The 21,163-nt window shown below is 41.9% G+C and overlaps 1 protein-coding gene across 10 annotated transcripts in view; it reads left to right on the forward strand.

Annotated features, from left to right (window-relative positions):
• Positions 1-21,163, forward strand: part of Eya1 (EYA transcriptional coactivator and phosphatase 1) — a 148,409-nt gene that overhangs the window by 71,919 nt on the left and 55,327 nt on the right. For all 10 annotated transcript variants that reach the window (XM_052717817.1, XM_052717819.1, XM_052717818.1 and 7 more), the window contains 2 exons: positions 13,360-13,499; positions 15,478-15,561. In XM_052717817.1, the coding sequence (XP_052573777.1) occupies positions 13,360-13,499; positions 15,478-15,561 (224 nt within the window). The remainder of the gene's footprint in view (positions 1-13,359; positions 13,500-15,477; positions 15,562-21,163) is intronic.

Below are 21,163 nucleotides of genomic sequence, written 5' to 3' on the forward strand. Positions count from 1 at the left end.
TGACAGACATTTTGAGCTTATCAACAAAGTGTTAGGTAGTGGGTAATGGCCATACTACAGAAAAGATGATGCTTTCTTTAGTCACTAGGGTGTGACTGAGGCGTTCATTTACCTAGAAGACCTCTGCTAGTGCCTGTGTGAAAGGGGCACATGGTCACCAAATACAAACAGAGAAGTCAAGGCAGCCCTTCACAGTGAATTCAATCAGTATTGATTGATCCTGGACTGCTGATTTACTATCTAACACCAGTCAAGAAGTTCACATGCCTTTAGTTGATTTCATACAAGAATTTATGGGAAGATTCTGCTTCTGACAACCTAAGTTGTCAAGATTTCTTTAAGTCTTCTATCTTTTCATTTTGTTTTGTGTGGGGGTGGGAGTTCATGGTGGGGTACATGCGTGAACGTATGTATGAGTACATGTGTGATGTGTGGAGACTAGAGGAGAACATTGGGTGTTCTGTTCGATACTATCCACTCTGTTCCCTTGAAACAGTGCCTGCCATTCTGAACCTGGAGCTAGACTCATGGCCACTGGTCCTCATCCCCTCTCCTCCCACAGCATGAGTGGCCAAGCTTTTCACATGGATGCTGGGATCTGAAATCAGGTCCTCACACTTCTGCAGTTAACGCTCTTATCACTGATCCCGCTCTCCAGTCCTAAGACTTATATTTTTTGATAAGGTAATATTCGCTGAAAATCTGAAAAAGAAAAAAAGAATGTAGTCAAGGCTTTATTGAAGTCCTTTTTTCTTTTTCTTTCTTTTATTTGCTTTTTTCTGCCTTCCTGTTTGCCAGGCTCTGATAAAGGGGAAAAAGGGATGAGGGCTCCATGTTTATATTTTCCTGGGAATAGTGTTATAGGTAGCTGTGAAGGTTGATGGCCTCTTGCCCTGGCGTCCCTGGGAATCCCAAGTACCTTTTGAGGAATATCATAGGCTCCCTTAGGCCTCTGGCTTTCTTCCTTGGACTCTTCAGGGCAATGCCATGTGATTTTCCTAAGAGAGTATAATTTGTCTCTCAGCATGGCTAACTTTAATGTCTCACTCAACCCAGAAACTAATAACTACATTGCAAATAACTGTTTAGAGCCAGTGAGATAACTCAGTGGATAAAGGCACCTGCTGCCAAGATTAACAATCTGAGTCCGATACCTAAGACCCACATTGTGGAAGGAGAGAACTAACTCCTTCAAGTTGTCCTCTGGCTTCCCATGTGCCATTGCCAGTACTGATCACAAACCCTTGGGCACAGAAACCTGTGTGGGCCCTATCCCCTGGCATCCTTTCCCTTTCCTTAAAAAAAAAGGAGGAGGTGGAGATGGCTCTGTCAGTACTGTCAGTAAAGTGCTTAGAATCCAAGAATGAGGACTTGGATTTGATCTTCCAGAGTCCAAGTGAAGAGCTGAGTGTGGTGATGCACACATGTAATCCTGGCACTCAGGTGCTGACTCTGGGGAGGTGGGATCAGGGTGATCGATCCCTGGTGCTCATAACAGGTAGATAGCTCTGAAAACAGAAGCCTGAGCTTAACCTCAGGCTTTCATGCACCTACACGCTTGGAACACACATTCATGGGGAAACGCACGTGCTCTAATATTTTAATAGGTAGGTTATTGTCAACCTTTCTTGGAAAAGTAGGGTGTTAATCACTCAGAAAGTAAAATTAAAAATAAAAATTAAAAGTGTTTTATTCAGCAATCACTGAGTTCTCTTTAAGCTCTTGAATTTGCATATTGACTTACAGCTGTGGGACTGAATACTGTCACCTCTTTGGATAATATGCACACAGACCAGTTAGAGTGTTGCTATATGTTAGTCAGCTTCCCGTCACTGTAACAGGCTACCTGAGAAAGATAAATGTATGAAGAGAAATGGTTTATTTGGACCCATAGTTTCAACAGTTGTCGTCTATGATGTGTTGGCTTTATTGCTGTGGGCCTGTGGAGAAGCAGTGCATCATGGGTGGTATGTATGGCGGGACAAAAAGCACTGTCTGAGGAAGCAAAGTGAAGGAGAAGAGGGATATAGTCCCACCATCTTCATTGAGGGCAGTGACCAAGACCCCATCCCCGGAAGGTTTGGTGATGCTGCAGATGTGGTTCGGTGGTCAAGCATTTGCCTAACATGCTTTAGGCTCTGGAATTGTTCCCCAGCACTGCAAAATACGAGAAAGCAAAACAGTTTTGACAGCTTCCCAGTAGTGCTACCCTGGGGACCAAGTCTTTAACAAATGGGACTCAGAAGACACTCAGTAGTCAAACCACAGCATCATTTACTGGTAGCCTTCCAAGAACAGATGCTGTTCCATCCTTTCTTCTTTATGGTCAGAGCCCCAAACCTCCTTAACTCAATACTTTATTTTTTTAAAGTGCATTGTCTATGGTAAAATGGATCCCAAATGTAAGAATGGAAGGATTTTCAATATAAATTTGCTTTATGTGTTACCCTACCCTACACTTCCTTCCTTAGTGCACTGTGAGGACTGTAGGATTTGCATGGGGTTGCTTTTCTCCTCCAGCCTCCTTTAGGGTTTTCCCTACAGCACGAGTTTCAGAAGTTGTTCCTCTAATGATCTCCCTGGATTCTGCTTCTGAGATAGATAACCATTACAATAAAAGACTATATTTCTCTTGAGATATACTTAATTGTGCTATTAAATTACATCACTCTGTTCCCTGGTCATAGAGAACATGAAAAGCACTGTTTCCTCTACAGAGAAATGTGAGGATTTGCAGATGTACTTCAAGGGGGCTGAGGATGCAACTCAGAGATAGAACACTGGCCTAGCATGTGTGAGGTCCTAAGCTTAATTGCTAGTACACTCCTCACCAAATAAAAAGAAAAGAGAGAGACTGAGACCAAGACAGAGTCAGAGAGAGATAGATACACAGAGAGAAAATTAGAGAGAGAGAGAGAGAGAGAGAGAGAGAGAGAGAGAGAGAGAGAGAGGTGCAACAGTATCTCATGAAAATGAGATCAAGCTCTCCTTACATTGAATATTCATTTGGGTTTTGTGGAAATAAAGAAATTACAAGGTCATTCCCTGACCTCAGAAAGATTTTATCAGTACAGAAGACAGCCATGTATTTGATGAACCTAAAAGAAGTTGAAATGTTGGAATGCAGCTCTAGAAGAAGAAACATGGTCATGAAGAGTGCCTGAACAGAGATTTCTCATTTCAAGTATTTGGAAGGAAAATAATAGAGAAGATGACATTTGTCCTCAGCGTTGAATGATGTCTGAATGAGAGACAGACAAAGCGTAGAGAGGAGGTAGAGGTTTCAAAGTAGCAAAATAGATCATTTATAAATGGGCTCCAGGACAGGGCATGTTGTCTATCAGAAAATGCCTGAATTTGAATTTCATCAAAGGATGCAAGTAGTTTGAACTAAGAGATCACATTATGATCGTCTTTACAAACAACACAGCCGAGCCCAAATTGATGACTTTGAAGAGTTAACATGAGAGCAACACAAAGGTGCTTGAGCAAAATACTTCCTTCCCTGCATCCACTATGTGATGTCTTCACAGTCGTATTGTCTCCAGTTTGCTGCTGAGGCAGTCGAGGAAGGACAACATCCAGATAATCCTCTGAATTACAGATGAGCAAGCCTGCTCTGGAATGTCCACAGGCTGTGATCTCTGTTTTATAGGTTGTGTTGTGCACTCTCAAAACAACTTGAACTAATCAGTTGTCCATGTTCTGCCCTTGGTTGATGTCCTGTCTGTGGCTCATGCTAGCACCTTTACCTTTTACTAACCAGAATCTATGAGGCTACTCACATACCTCTGACCAGTCTGGGGTGGAAGTAATCCTGAAGTTCAGAGAGAGACCTGGACTTCAGTCCTCCATTTCCCAACTCTAGCATAACCTCAAGGTCTCTGTCTAGCTCTATACTGTTGGAATCTGCCGAAGCAAGAGGGTGGAAGTGAACCAAATGTCTTTGCTGTCTCCTGTCAGATCCTCCTCAAATAGAATGAAGATACATCAAAGAGTGCTTACTTGGGACATACTTCTCAAGAAAAGGGTTAAATAGACCTTATGTGTGTGTTGGGGGGGGGGTTGTTATCAATGATGTGTATTTGCTGTGTGAACCATGGACGATTCCCCTACCAGGATGTTAAAATAATGTATTTGGGACCTCAGTAGCTTCTAGGCATAATTCTGGACCTGGAGACTTGATGGTATGCAAAATAAAGTAGTGGTTCTCAGGAGCTTCTGTTGGCCCAGGAAGACGGAGTAGATGATGAGCTGCAGTCACACAGGCCTGGAAAGATGAGCAGCTGGAGAAGGAATGTAGAGTCAGGGCAGGCAGCCTATCTGGGAAGACTTCCCTGACTAGGTGACTTTAGTGAAGGCCTGAAGTTGGAGAAGGAGCCACCTCAGTATCTGTGGAAGAGTGTTCTGGGGAAAGGCAGCAGCATGGGCCAAAGCCAGGAAGGAAGACTGCATGTGGTGGGTTCCAAAAGTGCCTGGAAGACCAGGGTGAAGGAGGAGAGAAGTAGGGGTGAGGAGAGGGAGGTAGAGAGTTCATTATAGAGAAGTAGGGGTGAGGAGAGGGAGGTAGAGAGTTCATTATAGAGTAGTGGGAGTAAAGAGAGGGAGGTAGAGAGTCCATTATAGAGAAGTAGGGGTGAGGAAAGGGAGGTAGAGAGTCCATTATAGAGCAGTAGGGGTGAGGAGAGGGAGGTTGAGAGTTCATTATAGAGTAGTAGGGGTGAGGAGAGGGAGGTAGAGAGTTCATTATAGAGTAGTAGGGGTGAGGAGAGAGAGGTAGAGAGTTCATTATAGAGTAGTAGGGGTGAGGAGAGGGAGGTAGAGAGTTCATTATAGTAGGTCTTGCATGGGAAGCATTTGGGAGAAGTTGTCACCTTCACAGATGAACAGAGACGGAGGCATAGGAGTAATCTAAAAAGTGAGCAGGGAAACAGAAATACATCAGCAGTATGGAGAAGCTCTTAGAGCCAATGCATCAGCCAGTCATTCCCCTAAGTCAGAGCACTAAATAGGGAGATAAAGAGGAGACATGGTGAACTGGGAAGTGCCAGGCCCTGAGGTCCACTGTCAGCACAGCCGTGACCCTGGCAGCCATTAAAAACAAACCAAAACAGATGAGGCTTCAACTCAGTGGGAAAACATGTTTCTGGTATGCATGAGGCTCTAGTTCAGTCCTCAACAAGCACTCACCGGCACAAGAACGACACGGGGAAACCATTTCCTTCCATTCCCCAAATTCCAAGAGCTACAGTTAGTGCAGCTGCCTCAGACTGATTTGTTTCCAAGGCCATTTTTACAAAAGCGTTTTATATTAAGGCCCTTTTAAAGAAGCATTTCAACATTGTTCCACTTTTATTAATTTCAAAAAGTGGGGGAGCCGACGCAATGTGTGCATGTGCGTTTGGGCTTCACTGTGAGCACTCTGCTTCCATGGTATTGAGTCACGAGAGAATTAAAGTATGGAGTGCAGGCCACCGCTGATATTTCTTTGGGGTTTTAAGAGTGATGGAAACTTTGGGTTTCAATTTTGACAGTCTCTGGCCACAGAGCGTGATTCCAGACAGCCTTTCCCCCACCTGCCTTATGGGAAAAGATGACCATTTCATGTAATGTCTAGCAATGAGGGACATCTGTCAGATTCAACAGGGAGTTCTTTTAGAGTCAGAGACAAGTTCTCAGTGTGAAAAGCCTCCAGGTTCTTTCCCAGATGCCTCTTCACCCCGGTTTTCTGCTTTCCTAATAGAGTGAGCAAGACAATTAGCCTTGAGGTTTTCTTTTCTCAGAAACGGTTCACTCATTACCTGGTGGCATTGGTGTGATTATCTGCTCCTTTAGTCTGGGCTTGTGCCCAAGATACAGATGACTATAAACAACAGGGTTAGGCCCAAGAATAGTATCCATCTTGCATCAGAGGCATTAGGTATGGAGTGTATACCAGGCTAGTCTTGGAGACATGAGAACACAATCTCACATGTGAGATGAGTGTCTGATGCCTATATCAGCCCCAGGGATGTTTGTGATCGGCTACATTAACTGCTGGGATGGAGACAGTGAGAGCAGCTGTAGAAGGGGCTATGTGAAGAAGTCGTCTAAGATGCAGCCCGGCGGTGGTGGCGCACGCCTTTAATCCCAGCACTCAGGAGGCAGAACCAGGCGGATCTCTGTGAGTTCGAGGCCAGCCTGGGCTACAGAGTGAATTCCAGGAAAGGCTCAAAGTTACATAGAGAAACCCTGTCTCGAAAAACCAAAGGAAAAAAAAAGTCTAAGATGTTTACCATCTGACTCTTTTAAGGAAAAATTTACTGACCCCTGTTTAGAGCATTAAAAAAAGAGGTAGGGGAAAGAATGAATATCAAAAGTATGAAAGCTGCTATAATTTGGATTAAGTGCCCCTTTGAGATCCACATACTGAAGACTACTGAAGACTTGCATTGGTTGCCAGTTGGAGGAAGAGTCTAGTGGAAGACAGTTGGGCCACCAGAAATGGGGATCGTAGTCTCTAGTCCCGTCCTGTTTCTTCTCTGCTTCCCACTCACCTTTAGGTAAATGGATTTCTGCCATCACCTGGTTCTCCCACATGGGCTGCCACAGCCACAGAACACCAGGGCCAAGACTGGTGGGTGGGAACTCCTTACGTGTCAAATGAACCTTTTCCTTTACCAAGTTATTACATTAGGTATTTTGTCCCAGTGCCGTGGAGATAACTGATAGTCTCCATGCCCCACAGTGGCCCATATCTGACAGTCCCAAGGGATAATTTCACTACTATTGAGAGAATTTCTGGGTAATTTTTATCATTGGTAGGTTTTGTCAGCCCACCCCTGAAATCAGATGCAGTACCACTTACTGTAGTGTAATCGAACTCACTCCACAGAACAATATTCAACTTAAACAGAAACATGTCCAAAAACCTAATATGATTCTTCTGTCCGGTATCATCTTCACTCTTTTGGAAGAACCAAGGGATCTGTCATGTTCCTTCTTATGAATTAGAGTTCCCAGGCCCCGCCTTCTTTCTTTTAGCCTTCCTTGGGAGCTTGGTTACTATCTGTTCGAATCTATTTTTTTTTTTTTTCTGGTGTTTAGATTTTGAGAGTCTTGAAGTTCATTACCTCTGTATCAACCACTATCTAGGATTTACTTCATTTCCAACGATATGATATATTTCAAGGTCCCAGACTCAAGCATGGTTTAGGAAAGTGCTGTATTATGTTCTTGTAATCTAAGCCTCAGGTTAGCCACAGCTACAACACAATAACCATGCCCTGTGTTCCCTCAATTCAGAAAGTCTTCCTGGGGATTTTACACGAAGTTCTTCACTTCAGCCTGTGAGCTGTCTTATCTTTCCATACAGATTTAGGGTCTAGCAGAGATCACAGGACCTCTAGACACAGTGCCATTGTCCTTATGATGAGAGCTTCCTCGGGTCATCACTGTGCTCTGCTTCGGGAGCAGTCTTTCCCTCACTCAGACCAGAAATGAGCAAGGAGGGGAGGCTTCTGTCCTCCATGAGCACAGAAGCCTTCAGGAACCTACAATTCTGCTTTTATAACTCGCACTGGTATATCCAGTGCTCAGGGCATCAAGTTAGAGCAGGGATCCCCTGCTTTTGTAAAATAAATGTGAACACTTATCCCTAGATCTCCAGGGAGCCAACCAGGTCTCCCTGCTGGGCAGCAAGATACCACGTAAATAAAGGCCTCCATGAAGGAAAACATGCTTTAAGGAAATCTCAGACTTGGAAGAATATCTTCAAATATGAAAAGAGAGTTATGGTAATCAATCAAAGGATGTTTATGACTTGGGCTTGTATAGTTCGTGGAAGAAAAATAATTTTAAACAAATATTCACAAATACTTCCAAGATATGCAAATTAAAAATAAATTTTAATTGGGCATGATGCCCAAATAGCAATGCCTTCTTTAAAATAGGGAAGCCTTTGTGCATGAATAAGACTACCTTGATCTAAATTGATATAAGCCTTTTGAAAATGATTTGGCATTGTGTAAAAGCAACAGGTGGCAAGTTGAGGAAGGCATGAGGTATTTGGCCAGCACATAGCAGGAAATAAACCAGAAGGCTGCACTTCCCCCAGGAGACTCTTTATTTGTATGTTAACTACACTATTGCAGGGAGACCAAGAGCTTACTGTCAGGAAAGTTTGGCCATGGTGCATCCAAAGATAAGAGATCTTCAAAGCTCAACAGTCCAGGCTCTGTCCTGCGTTTGGTAAGTCAGGAGACTAAGATCCGGGAAAAATGGAAGTCACATCCCTAAAATCAATCGATTAAATTAAGATGAATTGGTCAACACTGTAGCAGAGAAGTAAGAAAAGAATCCTATAGTTACTGGTAGCTCTATACTTCTTTCTAAGCTCTCACAGCATACAGAAAGACATCCCACAGCAAGTTATGACTTGTAGAGCTTAGAAAGAAGTATAGAGCTACCAGTAACTATAGGATTCTTGCCTCCTGTTTAATTTTCTGCCCTCTCAAGCCTACATTATTAGCATGTTTACTCAATATCTCTCACTATAAGTCTATGTTACTGTTGGATTCAGTCTTATTTTCTTGTCTCTTAGCTGATCTGAAGCTTTTGACCACTTTCCCTTCTTACAAACTCCTTCCTCTCTAACCCCCTTGGTTTCCCTTTTCACAACCCCACCACTGTTCTTTATCCGTCTTTTCTACATAGGCTGTGTTTCTTTACATTCCTTCCTTTACGTTAGTGTCAACTTTTTCACAGCTTTAGTGGCCTTCCTGGACTGTATGTGGATGCCTGCAGCTCGTTAAACTTGTTATTTCCAATGCTAATCTTGAGGTTCCCCTCTTCCCTATAATTCCTTCTTCCTAAATCAAATCTCATCCTTAGTATTCTAGTTTACCCAGTTGCCAAATCACAGGCATGAATATCATCCTTGACTTTTTCCATATCCACTTAGTTAGTGATTGTGCCTTTTGATGGTGACTCAGACCCACCACTGCTCTTATGGCACCACCTGTATCCAGATCACACTCTTCCCTTTTGTGACCTACTGAATCATCTGCTCCTTTGTCTCCTATTCTTGGGTATAACTTGTCTTCAGCCTCCTGCCATCCAGGAGCTAAAGCTTCCTTTCCTTGGCTGAATTCTTCACGCATTACTCCAGCTTCCTTGTTATGCCCTCTGTAGACCCAGATCATACTGCTTTGTTTGTTTCTTTCTTTCTTTTGTTGAATTTTTCTTTTCTTATCCCTGATATGCTCCTATCTGGAGCACATTTCAATTCTTTCTTTACTCATGCATCTATCCTGATTAGAGTTATGCGGATGTCCTTCAGGGCCTGAAGAATTCCACCTTTCCCAAGTCATAACTTGCTGTGGGATGTCTTTCTGTATGCTGTGAATATGTGTTACTCTGATTGCTTGATAAATAAAGCTGGCTGGCCTATAGCAAGGCAGCTTAGAGGTAGGCAGGAAATCCAGAAGAGAGACAGGAATAAGAAAGGCAGACACAGAGGAGACGCCATCCGCCGTCCAGGGAGCAGCATGTAATGGCACACAGGTAAAGCCATGGAACATGTGGTGACAAATAGATTAATAGAAATGGGTTAATTTAAGATATAAGAGCTAGATAGCAAGAAGCTTGAGCCATAGGCCATGACCATAAGTTTGTAAATATTATTAAGCCTCTGAGTGATTATTTTATAAGCAGCTGTGGGACTAGAGTGGGAGAGATTCGTCCTGATGGCAGGACTGGGCAGGACCAGAGAAACTTACAGCTACAATAACCTTTCCCTTTGATTTTATCCCCTGTGCTTGTTTATGAGTCAATGAATTTTCAGCCCTCAAAGGCAGAATTTTGGCCAGTGCAACCGTGAATTTTGGTTCCTTAGTGCTGCAGCTAGGCCTGTGAGCACACCATGGAACCAGTGTTTCTTAAGGGAAATGAACGTTCTTCAGAATATTTTCACACCCACATCTCAGTGTGGGTAAAGCCAAACAATTGGAGACGGTTTAAAGAAACATGAGCAGTGGGTGGATTAGAAGATTAAATTAGCTGAGTTGTTTTGCACAAGTAAGCAGGAAGAAGATGTTAGAATCAGTAAAGCTGGTTTACAGTTAAAAGCATTTAATTCCACCCCATAGAGCACAAAGGAAGAGATTTTAATAAAACTAGCTTGCATCAATTTTAATATTATCTCCCTCTTAATAAAGAGAGGTTTCTATGTTGTGAAAATATATATCTTAATATTTAAAGATGTCAAACTGTTAATCTTTTAAGATCATTTTTTCTCTACTAGAAAAAAGCCTCAAAGGCTTTTTTCCTGTTTTTTTTTTTGCATAATTTTGGTTTTTTTTTGTATAATTTTTTCCTGTTTTGCTCAGTGAACTCAATAAACTGTATCTAGCTATAGTTTATTTCCAAAATATGACAATATTTTTTGAATTTGTATTTTAAAAACACATATACACTAAAAAGATAAATTAGTGGATGGTAAAAATAAATCTATGGTAATAAAAACCTGTTAGATATTTTGTGGACAAAATAAAGCAGTCTAGAAGTCCATACAGAAGTTGCCACTTGACCAGACCCAGCACTAGATCAGCTCTTCTCAGGTAGGCTCTTCCCAAAGCTGGATGGTAGATCTTATAGTGAAGGACTTAGATTACAAAGTTCATCTGATGCCAACTCTGCAAAATGAATGCTTCATATTGAAGCCATGGTAGAGATTGGCATGTGTCTGATTTTAGATGAGGGCCACCCAGATTCCACACATTGTGTGATGTTTCTTAAAACGTAAGGATAAGATGTTTTCTTCAAAAGTACAACTTTGAATCAGTTTGACCCCTTAAAATATATTCATTTGGAATCCATTATTCTCTCTAAAATACAGAAAAGAAATGTTTGCTTAGAATGTCTTAAAGAAAGAGTGCAGATGCCTTTCCAGTCTGCCTTTGCAATAGAAGAATGTTAATGTTGACTTAGAGGATGATTAACTGCATATTAACTGTGAGTGTTTGTGTGTGTGTGTGTGTGTGTGTGTGTGTGTGTGTGTGTGTGCACAATACATATATATGTGCTTGCTCTTCCTCCTTCCTCCTTCCTCTCTGTCCCCTCCCTTACAGTGAATAGTCCCCTTTGTGCTGTCATGTCACGTGTTTTTAATCCCAGTTTTGCATATGATTGAAAGCATGCAAAAATTTGTCTTTCTAAGTCTGGATTAGTTCTCATGACTTGATAACTTCCAGTTTCAATTTTCCTGAAAATGACATAATTTTATCCTTTTTTATGTTTGAGTCTAACATTTCTGTGAAATGATTTAGTTCAAAAAAATGAATCCAAGCAACTAAACAGGCAGATGTGTTGAGTGGAATTGCTTTGGACTTTCTGATGAAAGCAAGTAAGTGACTGGCTTGTATGTCATCCTGGTGATTTGTAGGTGGGGGAGTCCCATGGCTAGTTTATATAGGATACTTACCAATTTGCTTGTGATGGAGGAGGACGTGCAAATCCCTCCCCTGAGGTCTGGGAATCTGTGAATTGTTAAGATTTAACAAGAAATGCAGAGCAGGTTCAAGAGCATTAGAAATGGAAATGACTTGCGGAAGTCTGCTGCCCAGTGTCCTCTCTCACAAAGCTTCAGAGCAACATTTGTCAGTTCGGAAGTCATGGTGGTTCTCATGTTTTGATCTCAGAGGAACTGTGGTAGAGCTAGGACTGAGAATGAGTAGAATTAGGACTGAAAATGAGGTGGAGTTTGAACTGAGGATGAGGTGGAGTTAGGATGAAGGATGTACCTGTAAAGGCTGCGAGGCCTTCCATTGCCCTTCCTAGTTTTCTGTCTGGTAATGTATGATCAACAAGATCATAGTGAGGAAGAAGTATTCATATTAAACAGAGAGATTCTCGTCCTTATCTAGTAAAGGAATGTGGCTCAGAGCCATGTGGGTTGAGCCATCCCAGGGCCATCTGAAACTTGGGTAGAGCAGAGATTATCTGATGGGACTACAGAAGAATAAGAGGTGAGAGTGAATCGTTTTATTCATTCTGGACACAGGATAAAAACCTTCCTCAAAGTCCAGAACTGTTCAACTCTTCCTTCCAGCCTTTTTGGAGTTGTTCTTTATTTTGTAGTTTCTATGTAATTTTTCCAGTGGTTTCTTTGAGTTAGCCAGATGAGTAATTTTAAAGTTACGCCTGGTGTTAGATGTTTGCTTCACAGAGATTAAGGCACAAGAAAAGCCCAAGTAGGTATTAGACCAAGGTGGGCTTTGTCTAAAAGCCTGCTCCCCTTATCAGTTCACACTCTTATTCTCCCATAAAATGAGGGACAGAGTGGTAATTTTAAATTTTGGAAAGAAAAATCTGTCCTGTGACTCAGATTTCCCTGCCCTGGGGCTGGTTGTCTTTTCATCTTTCTCCATAAACCAGAATCCTGTTTGTAGCTGGGGGAGCCACAGCTGAATCTAATGTCAGGCTCCCCAGGTGGCCAGGGGCCATTCATGGAATCAGAGAGAAACAGTACAGACCATTTGGGGAAGGAGCAGTGGACACACTGGGAAGGAGCAGTGGACACACTGGGAAGGAGCAGTGGACACACTGGGAAGGAACAGTGGAGACGTTAGGAAGGAGCAGTGGACACACTGGGAAGGAACAGTGGAGACGTTGGGAAGGAGCAGTGGACACACTGGGAAGGAGCAGTGGACACACTGGGAAGGAACAGTGGAGACGTTGGGAAGGAGCAGTGGACACACTGGGAAGGAACAGTGGAGACATTGGGAAGGAACAGTGGACACACTGGGAAGGAGCAGCGGACACACTGGGAAGGAGCAGCGGACATACTGGGAAGGAGCAGTGGACACACTGGGAAGGAGCAGTGGACACACTGGGAAGGAGCAGTGGAGACACTGGAAAGGGACAGTGGGCACACTGGGAAGGAGCAGTGGGCACACTGGGAAGGAGCAGTGGACACACTGGGAAGGAGCAGTGGACACACTGGGAAGGAACAGTGGACACACTGGGAAGGAGCAGTGGACACACTGGGAAGGAGCATTGGAGACATTGGGAAGGAACAGTGGACACACTGGGGAAAGAGCACCAGCTCATTACAGGGACCCCAGGGAAACAGACACAATGCAGTACAGCCTGCTGTCTCACACCCTTAGTTAAAGTTGGGTGGTTTCTGACCACACAGTACTTTCAAAGCAAGTCTTTTATTCTCGTATCTCTGCGCTATTTACTAATGCAAGTAAAAGGCAATGTAGGCTTTAAGCTAAATGGCATGTCTTTCCTCTTTACGGTTCCCTGTGAATTAAAATAGGGCTGTTCTTGGCACTACAGTGGTGGGACTTGAAAATTCTTCTTATGTTCCTACAGAGTACAGTACGATCCACAGCCCTTCAACGCCCATTAAAGATTCTGATTCTGATCGACTGCGTCGAGGTTCAGATGGGAAGTCACGTGGCCGAGGCAGAAGAAATAATAATCCCTCACCTCCTCCGGATTCTGATCTTGAGGTATGTCACTGCTCATACTCAAATAAAAAACCAGGTACCACATAGCTCATTAACAGCTCAAGAGAATTGTCCTGTGACATCAGCCAATACCCCAACACTTTGGTCATTGCTTGTTGTTCATATTAGCAAAGTAAAACATTTTTTTCTCTCTTTCATATTACCTGCCTATCATACATACTTTTCATAGTTGATATAATTTGCTAGGGGATATTTATGCTGTTGTTCGGCAGTACACGGGCTGTATACGGGCTGTATACGGGCTACACCATTGAGTGTCTTCCTGCTTTCTGTAATTGTTTACTTCGGTATTTTCTTTCATAGTGTCTACACAGTACAGCATCTATTTCTTTCTTCCTCAAGAAATATATTGGCCAGATGTGGTGACACACACCCGTAATCCTAGCACAGAGGGTGGGGATAGAGGTAGAAGGATCAAAAGTTGAAAGTCATTCTTAGCTCATGGTGAGTCTGAGGCCATCCAAGGCTCTGTGGCACTCTGTCTCACACAGAACAAAACACAAATCTGAACAAGCTTTGCAGTTCTGCATGAAAAAAATTGTACCATACTACTGTGTATAACTGGCATTTCAAATAAGCAAGTGCCATCCTTCAAGAGCTGAGTCAGTTCCACTTTGAAGCTAAAGACACATCTTTGTATATCGAGAAAGGGAGATCTGGAATGTTCTAAACCGAAATGGTAATCAGCTACTGAGACATGTTTTGGTGCAGTTCAAAAGCAAAAGCATTCAGCAAGAACTGTCAGGGTGGCAGATTTCAGTGCCTTGAAGCATTGCAATTAAGTTCCTGCTTTTTGCCAAAGTAAAATATGATGGTGGAAAACTTGATGATTTTGGCTGGAAAGATGAGGCTTTCCCAGCAGCGTCTACGTACATGAATATGTGCTGGTGTGAGGAGGAATGGGGAGAGAAGCAAGCTAGGGAGACTGCAGTATCTTGAAGAACTGTTTCAATGAACTCCAAATCCAGTTCAAAATACTCACTGAGTGTCTAAGTGTATGTGTGATGTGGCCGCTCAATTTTGAAAACTGAAAACACCTGATGAAGAATATATAGTCACCTCTCTGTATCCACAGGGGACAAGCTCGAGGACCCTCCTGTTGATACCCAAGTCCACAGGTGCTCTAGTCCTTCATATGCATCAGGCTGTTCACACATGCCCTGTGCAGCCCCCTGTTGGTTTTTGCTCATCTTGGGAGCTGAAGCTGAGGCCTGATGCATGCTAGGCAAGCTCTCTACCACTAAGCATTAGCTCACATCTCCCCACAGTTTAAACCATGTCGAGACTACTTACAATACCAATAAAGTGTAAAATATATATAGATGGCCTTTTCCTGGACCGTTTATAGAATAGTAAGTATACACGCGTTCAGTTGAGATACAGTTTGTTTTGCTAAGTAGCTCCATTGCTGGACTCAGAACTCAAATATGCTGAGAGCCAACTGTATAACCTGTCCTTCGGGTAACTGCCTAACCGCTAACATAAGGTGAATGGCCTAGGTGAAGCTTCAACTTCTGCATGAAATGTTTAATATTTAACTTGATTAGAGTAAATCATAAAAGTTATTTTTAACTCTTCTCATCTTCTGAGGTAAGGTCTCTTTTGAATGACTTTCAATTTCGGAACCTTCTCTCTCTCAAAACTTATAAACAGACTAGTTTCAACCCACTGGTCATCTCCTGGGAACTGAATTGAGATATTACTACAGGATAGGAAAAACATACATTCTTTTTTTCTATATTTATATTGACTTTGTGAATACACTTGTCCTCCTGTGTCTCATCAGAGACTAGACCTGAAGAGCTGGGTGATGCCCTTAGGAAGAGTTGCATTTGAAAAAGCACAAGTTCAGATTTTTCCTTTGTATGTCATTTCAAAACTACCATGTCATGTCAAAATTTACTGACAGCAGTGTTCCCAACCAGAGCAAAGGTGCATTGACTTTGTCCTTCCCTTGTAGAGAGTGTTCATCTGGGACTTGGACGAGACAATCATAGTTTTCCATTCCTTGCTCACGGGGTCCTATGCCAACAGATACGGGAGGGTGAGTACACAAAGCACCAGCTTTGAATTACTGTAGAGCAAATGTGCCAGAATTCACTTATTTACTTTTATCAAATGAATGGCATTTAACTTTAAGCAGTGCATTTAAGATGTAAAAAAGAGCATGATTTATTAGTGTGGCCAAATACACATGTAAGACAAACACATGTAAGTGGGGAAACACAGGTTATTTTTAAGTCTTACCAATGAGACAGATTTCATTCAATTCATGCTTATTTCAGATTCCAGTGAGAAAAGTGATGGGAGGATACTTAAAATATGTAAAAAGATAAGACCTTTTGGTTGTGCTTTTTCTACTGGCCCCGTCCTTTATTCTTAAAACATTGAGTGGGGCAAATATCACTTGCCATTGTCTGCAGTGATTAGCAGCGTTGGTATTTTGCTTTTAAAACATCTGCTGTGGATACTTTGATGTGACCCTTTGCTGTTGGGACTGAATTAATGTAAATGGTATGTAATAGTAAGCTTCTGAATGACAGTAGTATTAATACACATATATTAGAGTTATTTAATGTATATGGTATGGTATTTATTTTGATGAGTTGGTAAAGAATAATATCACATATTACCTCCTACTAGTATACTGGTTCTTGAGTTTTCTAAAACCTTAGAAATTATTTGCAGTGTGTTGCTTGTTGGTTTTAAAAGACTTTACCCATGTAAAACCTTGTAATTTGAACTGGTCATAAGTATTTCCTAAAATTACCCTGCATATATTTCTTATTTTTAATGGCTAAAGAAATAATGAGTCTTAGATCCTTGAAGCTAAGATTAGTTTGTGTCCCCCAAAATAAATTATTATATCAATGCAACAAGAGATTTATCAACATAAAAACAGATGCCGTAAAAGGTAATAAGCTTACATTATGAATATAACCATGTATTCATTTTTCAACAGATACTTATTTCAATAAACATACATTTAATCCCCAATGTTGACTTAAGTCTGGAGGTGAAACTGGGGCATTGTCTCCTAAGCTCCACAGTCCAGGTTTCCTAGTTATTAACAATAAAATCTTGGAGTGCTTGTGCATATACATGTGCACACACATTCTTATAAGATCCTGACTATTCCATCATTTGAGTTTGTATTCAGTAATACATGTGAAGCACCAGATAGCCCATCTATTGTTAAATAAGTTCTCTGTGAGAAGACAATGACAATTATGTCAAAAACTCATCAGTCCAAAAATTTTGAAAGGAAGGATTCAGTAATTTCAGTAAATTCCAGCAGGGTTATTGTTGGTGGTGTTTGTTTTTGCATTAGTATTATGACTATATCAAGCTCTATTTTAAAATGACTACATAAAAGCTAATTGTAATCTTCAAGTAGTTAGTAGAGCCTTAACAATCATCTTAACTAAGCCACAGGATGTCCCTACACTTTACTCCTAAATAAGAAAGCTGGGAGTTTCTGAACTCACAGAACTGTTGAGAAGAACAGCTGTTCACGCAGGCAGTGTTTGAAACCACACAGAAACGCACAAGCCTTTAGAAGCTCCCACAAGGGGCCACACTGATGCCCAGGGAAAGTGGCCACTGTTCTCAGAGCCACCAACAGGGCCAACTTAGAATAAAGCTCACACACCCTAGTGAGCTCCTGGTGGCCTGTGGCATAAATTGTTGATTTGCATGTGGAGTTCCCACCAAGCTTGGGACCATTGGCTTAAACTTTTTTTCTTTCAGATTCTCAGCAATCTAGAGGCAAAATGTTCTCTCAGTAATGCCCTACTCGTTAAAAGGTTTTTAAAAGTATCAGCCATTTGTATTTTGAGACTTCATCAAGTAGGATTCCATGTGTTTGCTTATTTACTGTTACTGTAGCAGGGCACATGATCTGTTGGGTTTTGTTGTTTTCCTCTCATATAACTTTCTAAAGTCAAATGTATACAGTTTATAGACTAGGGCTCTCTGATGGGTTCCTCTGTCACTCTACTCTTCATTGACACATTGATGGGGTTTATGGAGAACTTCAGGAAGTCCATTTTGTTTTTCAACTTTTTGCTTTTATTTGTTGTATGTGTGTACGTGTACAAGTGTACACACATGAATGTGAAGGTCATAGGACAACTTGTGGGAGTCAGTTCTCTCCATCCACCAGGTGGGATCCAAGGATAGAACTCAGGTCTCTAGGCTGGGTTCCAAATGCCTTTGACTCTAAATGCCTTTTACTTGTGGAGTAATCTTGTAGACACCAGCAGCCTGTTAGAGGAGAATCTTCCTGCAAGTTGCAATCTAACTTTGCATCCAAAGCCAGAATGGCCTCAGGTCACTGCGACCATCAGAAAAAGTTGTTTTAAGCAGCAGAAACACCAAGTGCAGGAGCATGGAAGGATTTGCTGTTTGAGGGATAACAGGGCTTGAGTGATAGTGTGGTGATGAAGATGGAACCTTTCTGCAGCAGATGTGGTCCAGGATGCCAGCTGAGTTCACAGGGCCTCCCAGCCATCTGCATGAAAGCTGATTTCACTGGAGGAAACAAGGGAAGTCATGGGGGATCTCAAGGGAGAAGGTCATTTACAGCTTTTCATCACTTTACACATGCATGGAGACTTAAAGGCAGGGAGCAAAGATAACTGGGTTTACTATCAGTGTAGAGAGAATGGTTGGATTCTGGTTGGATTGTGTTGTGAATAGGATATAGAAGTGACTTGGTTTGGGGCAGTATATAACAGGGAAGAGAGAAAGGTGATTTCTGGGTGGTGAGCAGCTGAGAGAATAGTCATGTTGTTTTGAAATAAGGATGAGCTGATTGTTAGTAAAGTCTGGGGATTTGGGTGTTAGGGCAATCTTAGTTTTGACACGCTTACTTGGACAAGCAAGAAGGCAGCTGGCAGATAAAGCCAGTGTCCTGAGAGAACTGGGCAGAGCTGGGGACCAGCTTTAACGTGAACATTGTGATGCTTAGGACAAGAAGCACCTCAGACCCTTGTCTGACTTCCTCCCAGACATTTGTCCAGCATCTGCTCTGTGCTGAACGCTATGACCAACCTGCTGTCCTTACTTAATATTATCCTCATTAAGGGACATTAGAATTGGGTAGAAGTTGTTCTCAAATCAGATAATCAATCCTTGAAAAATATGAGGCTTGTTCAGAATTCTTCTCCACAATGACAATAACCAAGCTGACTGGAATGGCTTGCATCCCTTTTGTTCTCCAGAGTCTGAAGGTAGCTTAGTGACAATCTGCCTCTTTTTGGAGTGCAGATTTACTTATGTTCTTGACCATTGTCAGGGAAGTATTTGGCTCCACCTTCCTCTACATGCATAGAAAGAAATGAATGCCTGACAATGTGGTAGCTGTTCTGTCTCTATGGCAACCAGATACTTGAGAAGTAGCTTAGTCACAGTAGCTTAGGCAACTCAATGAGTGGGCCATTCAGTAAGGGGATACGGGATCTGGTAGATATAATGCAAAATTAGGGCATGTTATAGCAGTATATAACCCCCTCCCAAGGTTTGAGAATATCCCACCTTCTATGTAACCCTAGCTATGGGAAGAAGGCATGCTGGGTATTAGACGGAAGTGTTGTTTTGTAACAAAGCGGGTGGGGACAAAAGGAGGGTGCTCTGTACAGCTAGCGAAGACAGAGGAAAGAGAGACCATATTAACAGGAATGTAGGGTCTGGGGGTGTTAGTGTCGGCAGGGTGTTTCTAGTCATCTGTACTCTAGCTGCTTTTGTTTATTGCATTTTGAAAAACTGTTTCCAAACTACATCCAAATTCCTGAATTTCACTAAAGAAAAATTAGTTTTTCCCCCATAGAATGTTCTTAAAACAGACAATATAATCCAGCTTTCAATATTGAATTATAACCCCCAAACTTAATAGTATTCAACTCACTATTGTATAGATGACTCAAGCAGGGTCCTTGCTCATGAGAAATTTCTGGGAGTATCTTCATCCAAGTGCCTTGATCCCTTCAACACTTCCTTTTTATTGTTACTTAGTACCCCTTTCTCCTGAAATTTTGGCTAGTGTGGATATTAAGAGGGTTACAACTCATTCATCATTTTATGAAAAAAACACAAAGCATTTTATGAAAAAAACACAGAACAGGAGAAAATGGCAGAAAGTTTGGCAGGTTGAATTGTGGGCCCTGTTCAAACTTCTTAACTCTTTAATACCCATTGAGATCAACAATGATGCCATAAAGCTCTTTTCCTAGGCTATTAGGCTGTTTCATTTGTTTTTCAAATTTGTTTGTTTTATTAGCTTGGCTTTGTTATTGTTGTTTTCAATAGAGTCTTATATAGCCCAGGTTGGCCTGAAACTACCAATGAATCCAATAGGCCCATTGAACTCCTTGATCTTCTTGCTTCCACCTCCTAAGTGCTGGGATTACGGGCATGCACCCCTATTCCTGGCTTGTTACCAGGGTTAATTTATAGATTAGGAATTGACATAATTTGAGATCATGCACAAAAAATATGTAAAACATAATATTATATCTGGCTTAAATTGTTTGATAAGTACATATGTTTGAATGGAGATGAGACTTTATTGTCAAAACCCAACTACAACAACAGCAGTAAACCCCTTGACTTAACTCAGAAAACAATAAAACTCTTGAATCTTGGCAAGGTTGCCAGTGAGTGATATGGCGACAGTGGCTTCAATCTCATGAATTGATAGTATGTGGTATGTCTTATGGTGTGATGGAAATGGGATATTTAAATTCAGATATATCTGTCTTAGTTCTAGGCTCTTGATCATGGGCAGATTATTTACTACAATTGAGAGTTAACTACTCATCCACAGAACGAACTACTTGGCTTATAGAATTGCTCTAACACTTACATTAAAGCTCGAATTGAGTAACACTATGTCTTATTAATAGCAAAAACCAATAGAAAGTAAAGCTGAACAAAAGAACACTTGCTGAACTTATAGCTGCCCTTGGAGTACTTGTCGAACATGCCCAGGTTCTGAGAGGCTCTCTGATGCCACTGTGACCTTACACTGTCTGAGCCTCTCTAGTGGGTGTGGTCACTTAGTGCCTGGAGTGGGAGACATGAGAACAGTTCTTCTAGCCCATTTCATCTGGATATTCTGGTAGGCCAATGATGATAGTTGTTCCTTCTTCCTTTGTTTGAGGGGACAATGCTAAACTCCCCAAAGGGTCTGGTTAGTGACAAGCATCATTTCTACTTTGGAACTAGAGTAGGGCCACAACCCTGTCATAACTACTGCACTCTCCCCTGTCACTGCTGGGGACAGTGGGGAAATAACCATGGCCATGTTCCAAGAAAGCCAGAGCTGTTCTTTCAGAATTGGAATTTACGCCATTACCATGTCTCACAGTTTTTCAACGTCTAGACCAGAGACTGACAGACCCTGCTCTGTAGACCAAACGTGTTCCACTGCCTGCTCTAGGGAGGATCCTTAAGCCAAGAGGCTTCTTTCATTTCTGTAAAGTATTATTTTTAAAACCAAAAACATAAAAACGTGTGCCAGAGATGATATTAGCCTAAAATACCGATTTTTCTGCCCCTAATGAGAAAGGTGGTCCCCACTTTATCTTCTGCTCTGAACTTTGGGCTGATTCTTCTTCCTCCTGCCTTTAGGGTATGGGAACCAT

This window comes from Peromyscus californicus, unplaced genomic scaffold (assembly GCF_007827085.1).
Source record: "Peromyscus californicus insignis strain IS unplaced genomic scaffold, ASM782708v3 Scaffold_5__1_contigs__length_169319896, whole genome shotgun sequence".
Classification (NCBI taxonomy): Eukaryota; Metazoa; Chordata; class Mammalia; order Rodentia; family Cricetidae; genus Peromyscus; species Peromyscus californicus.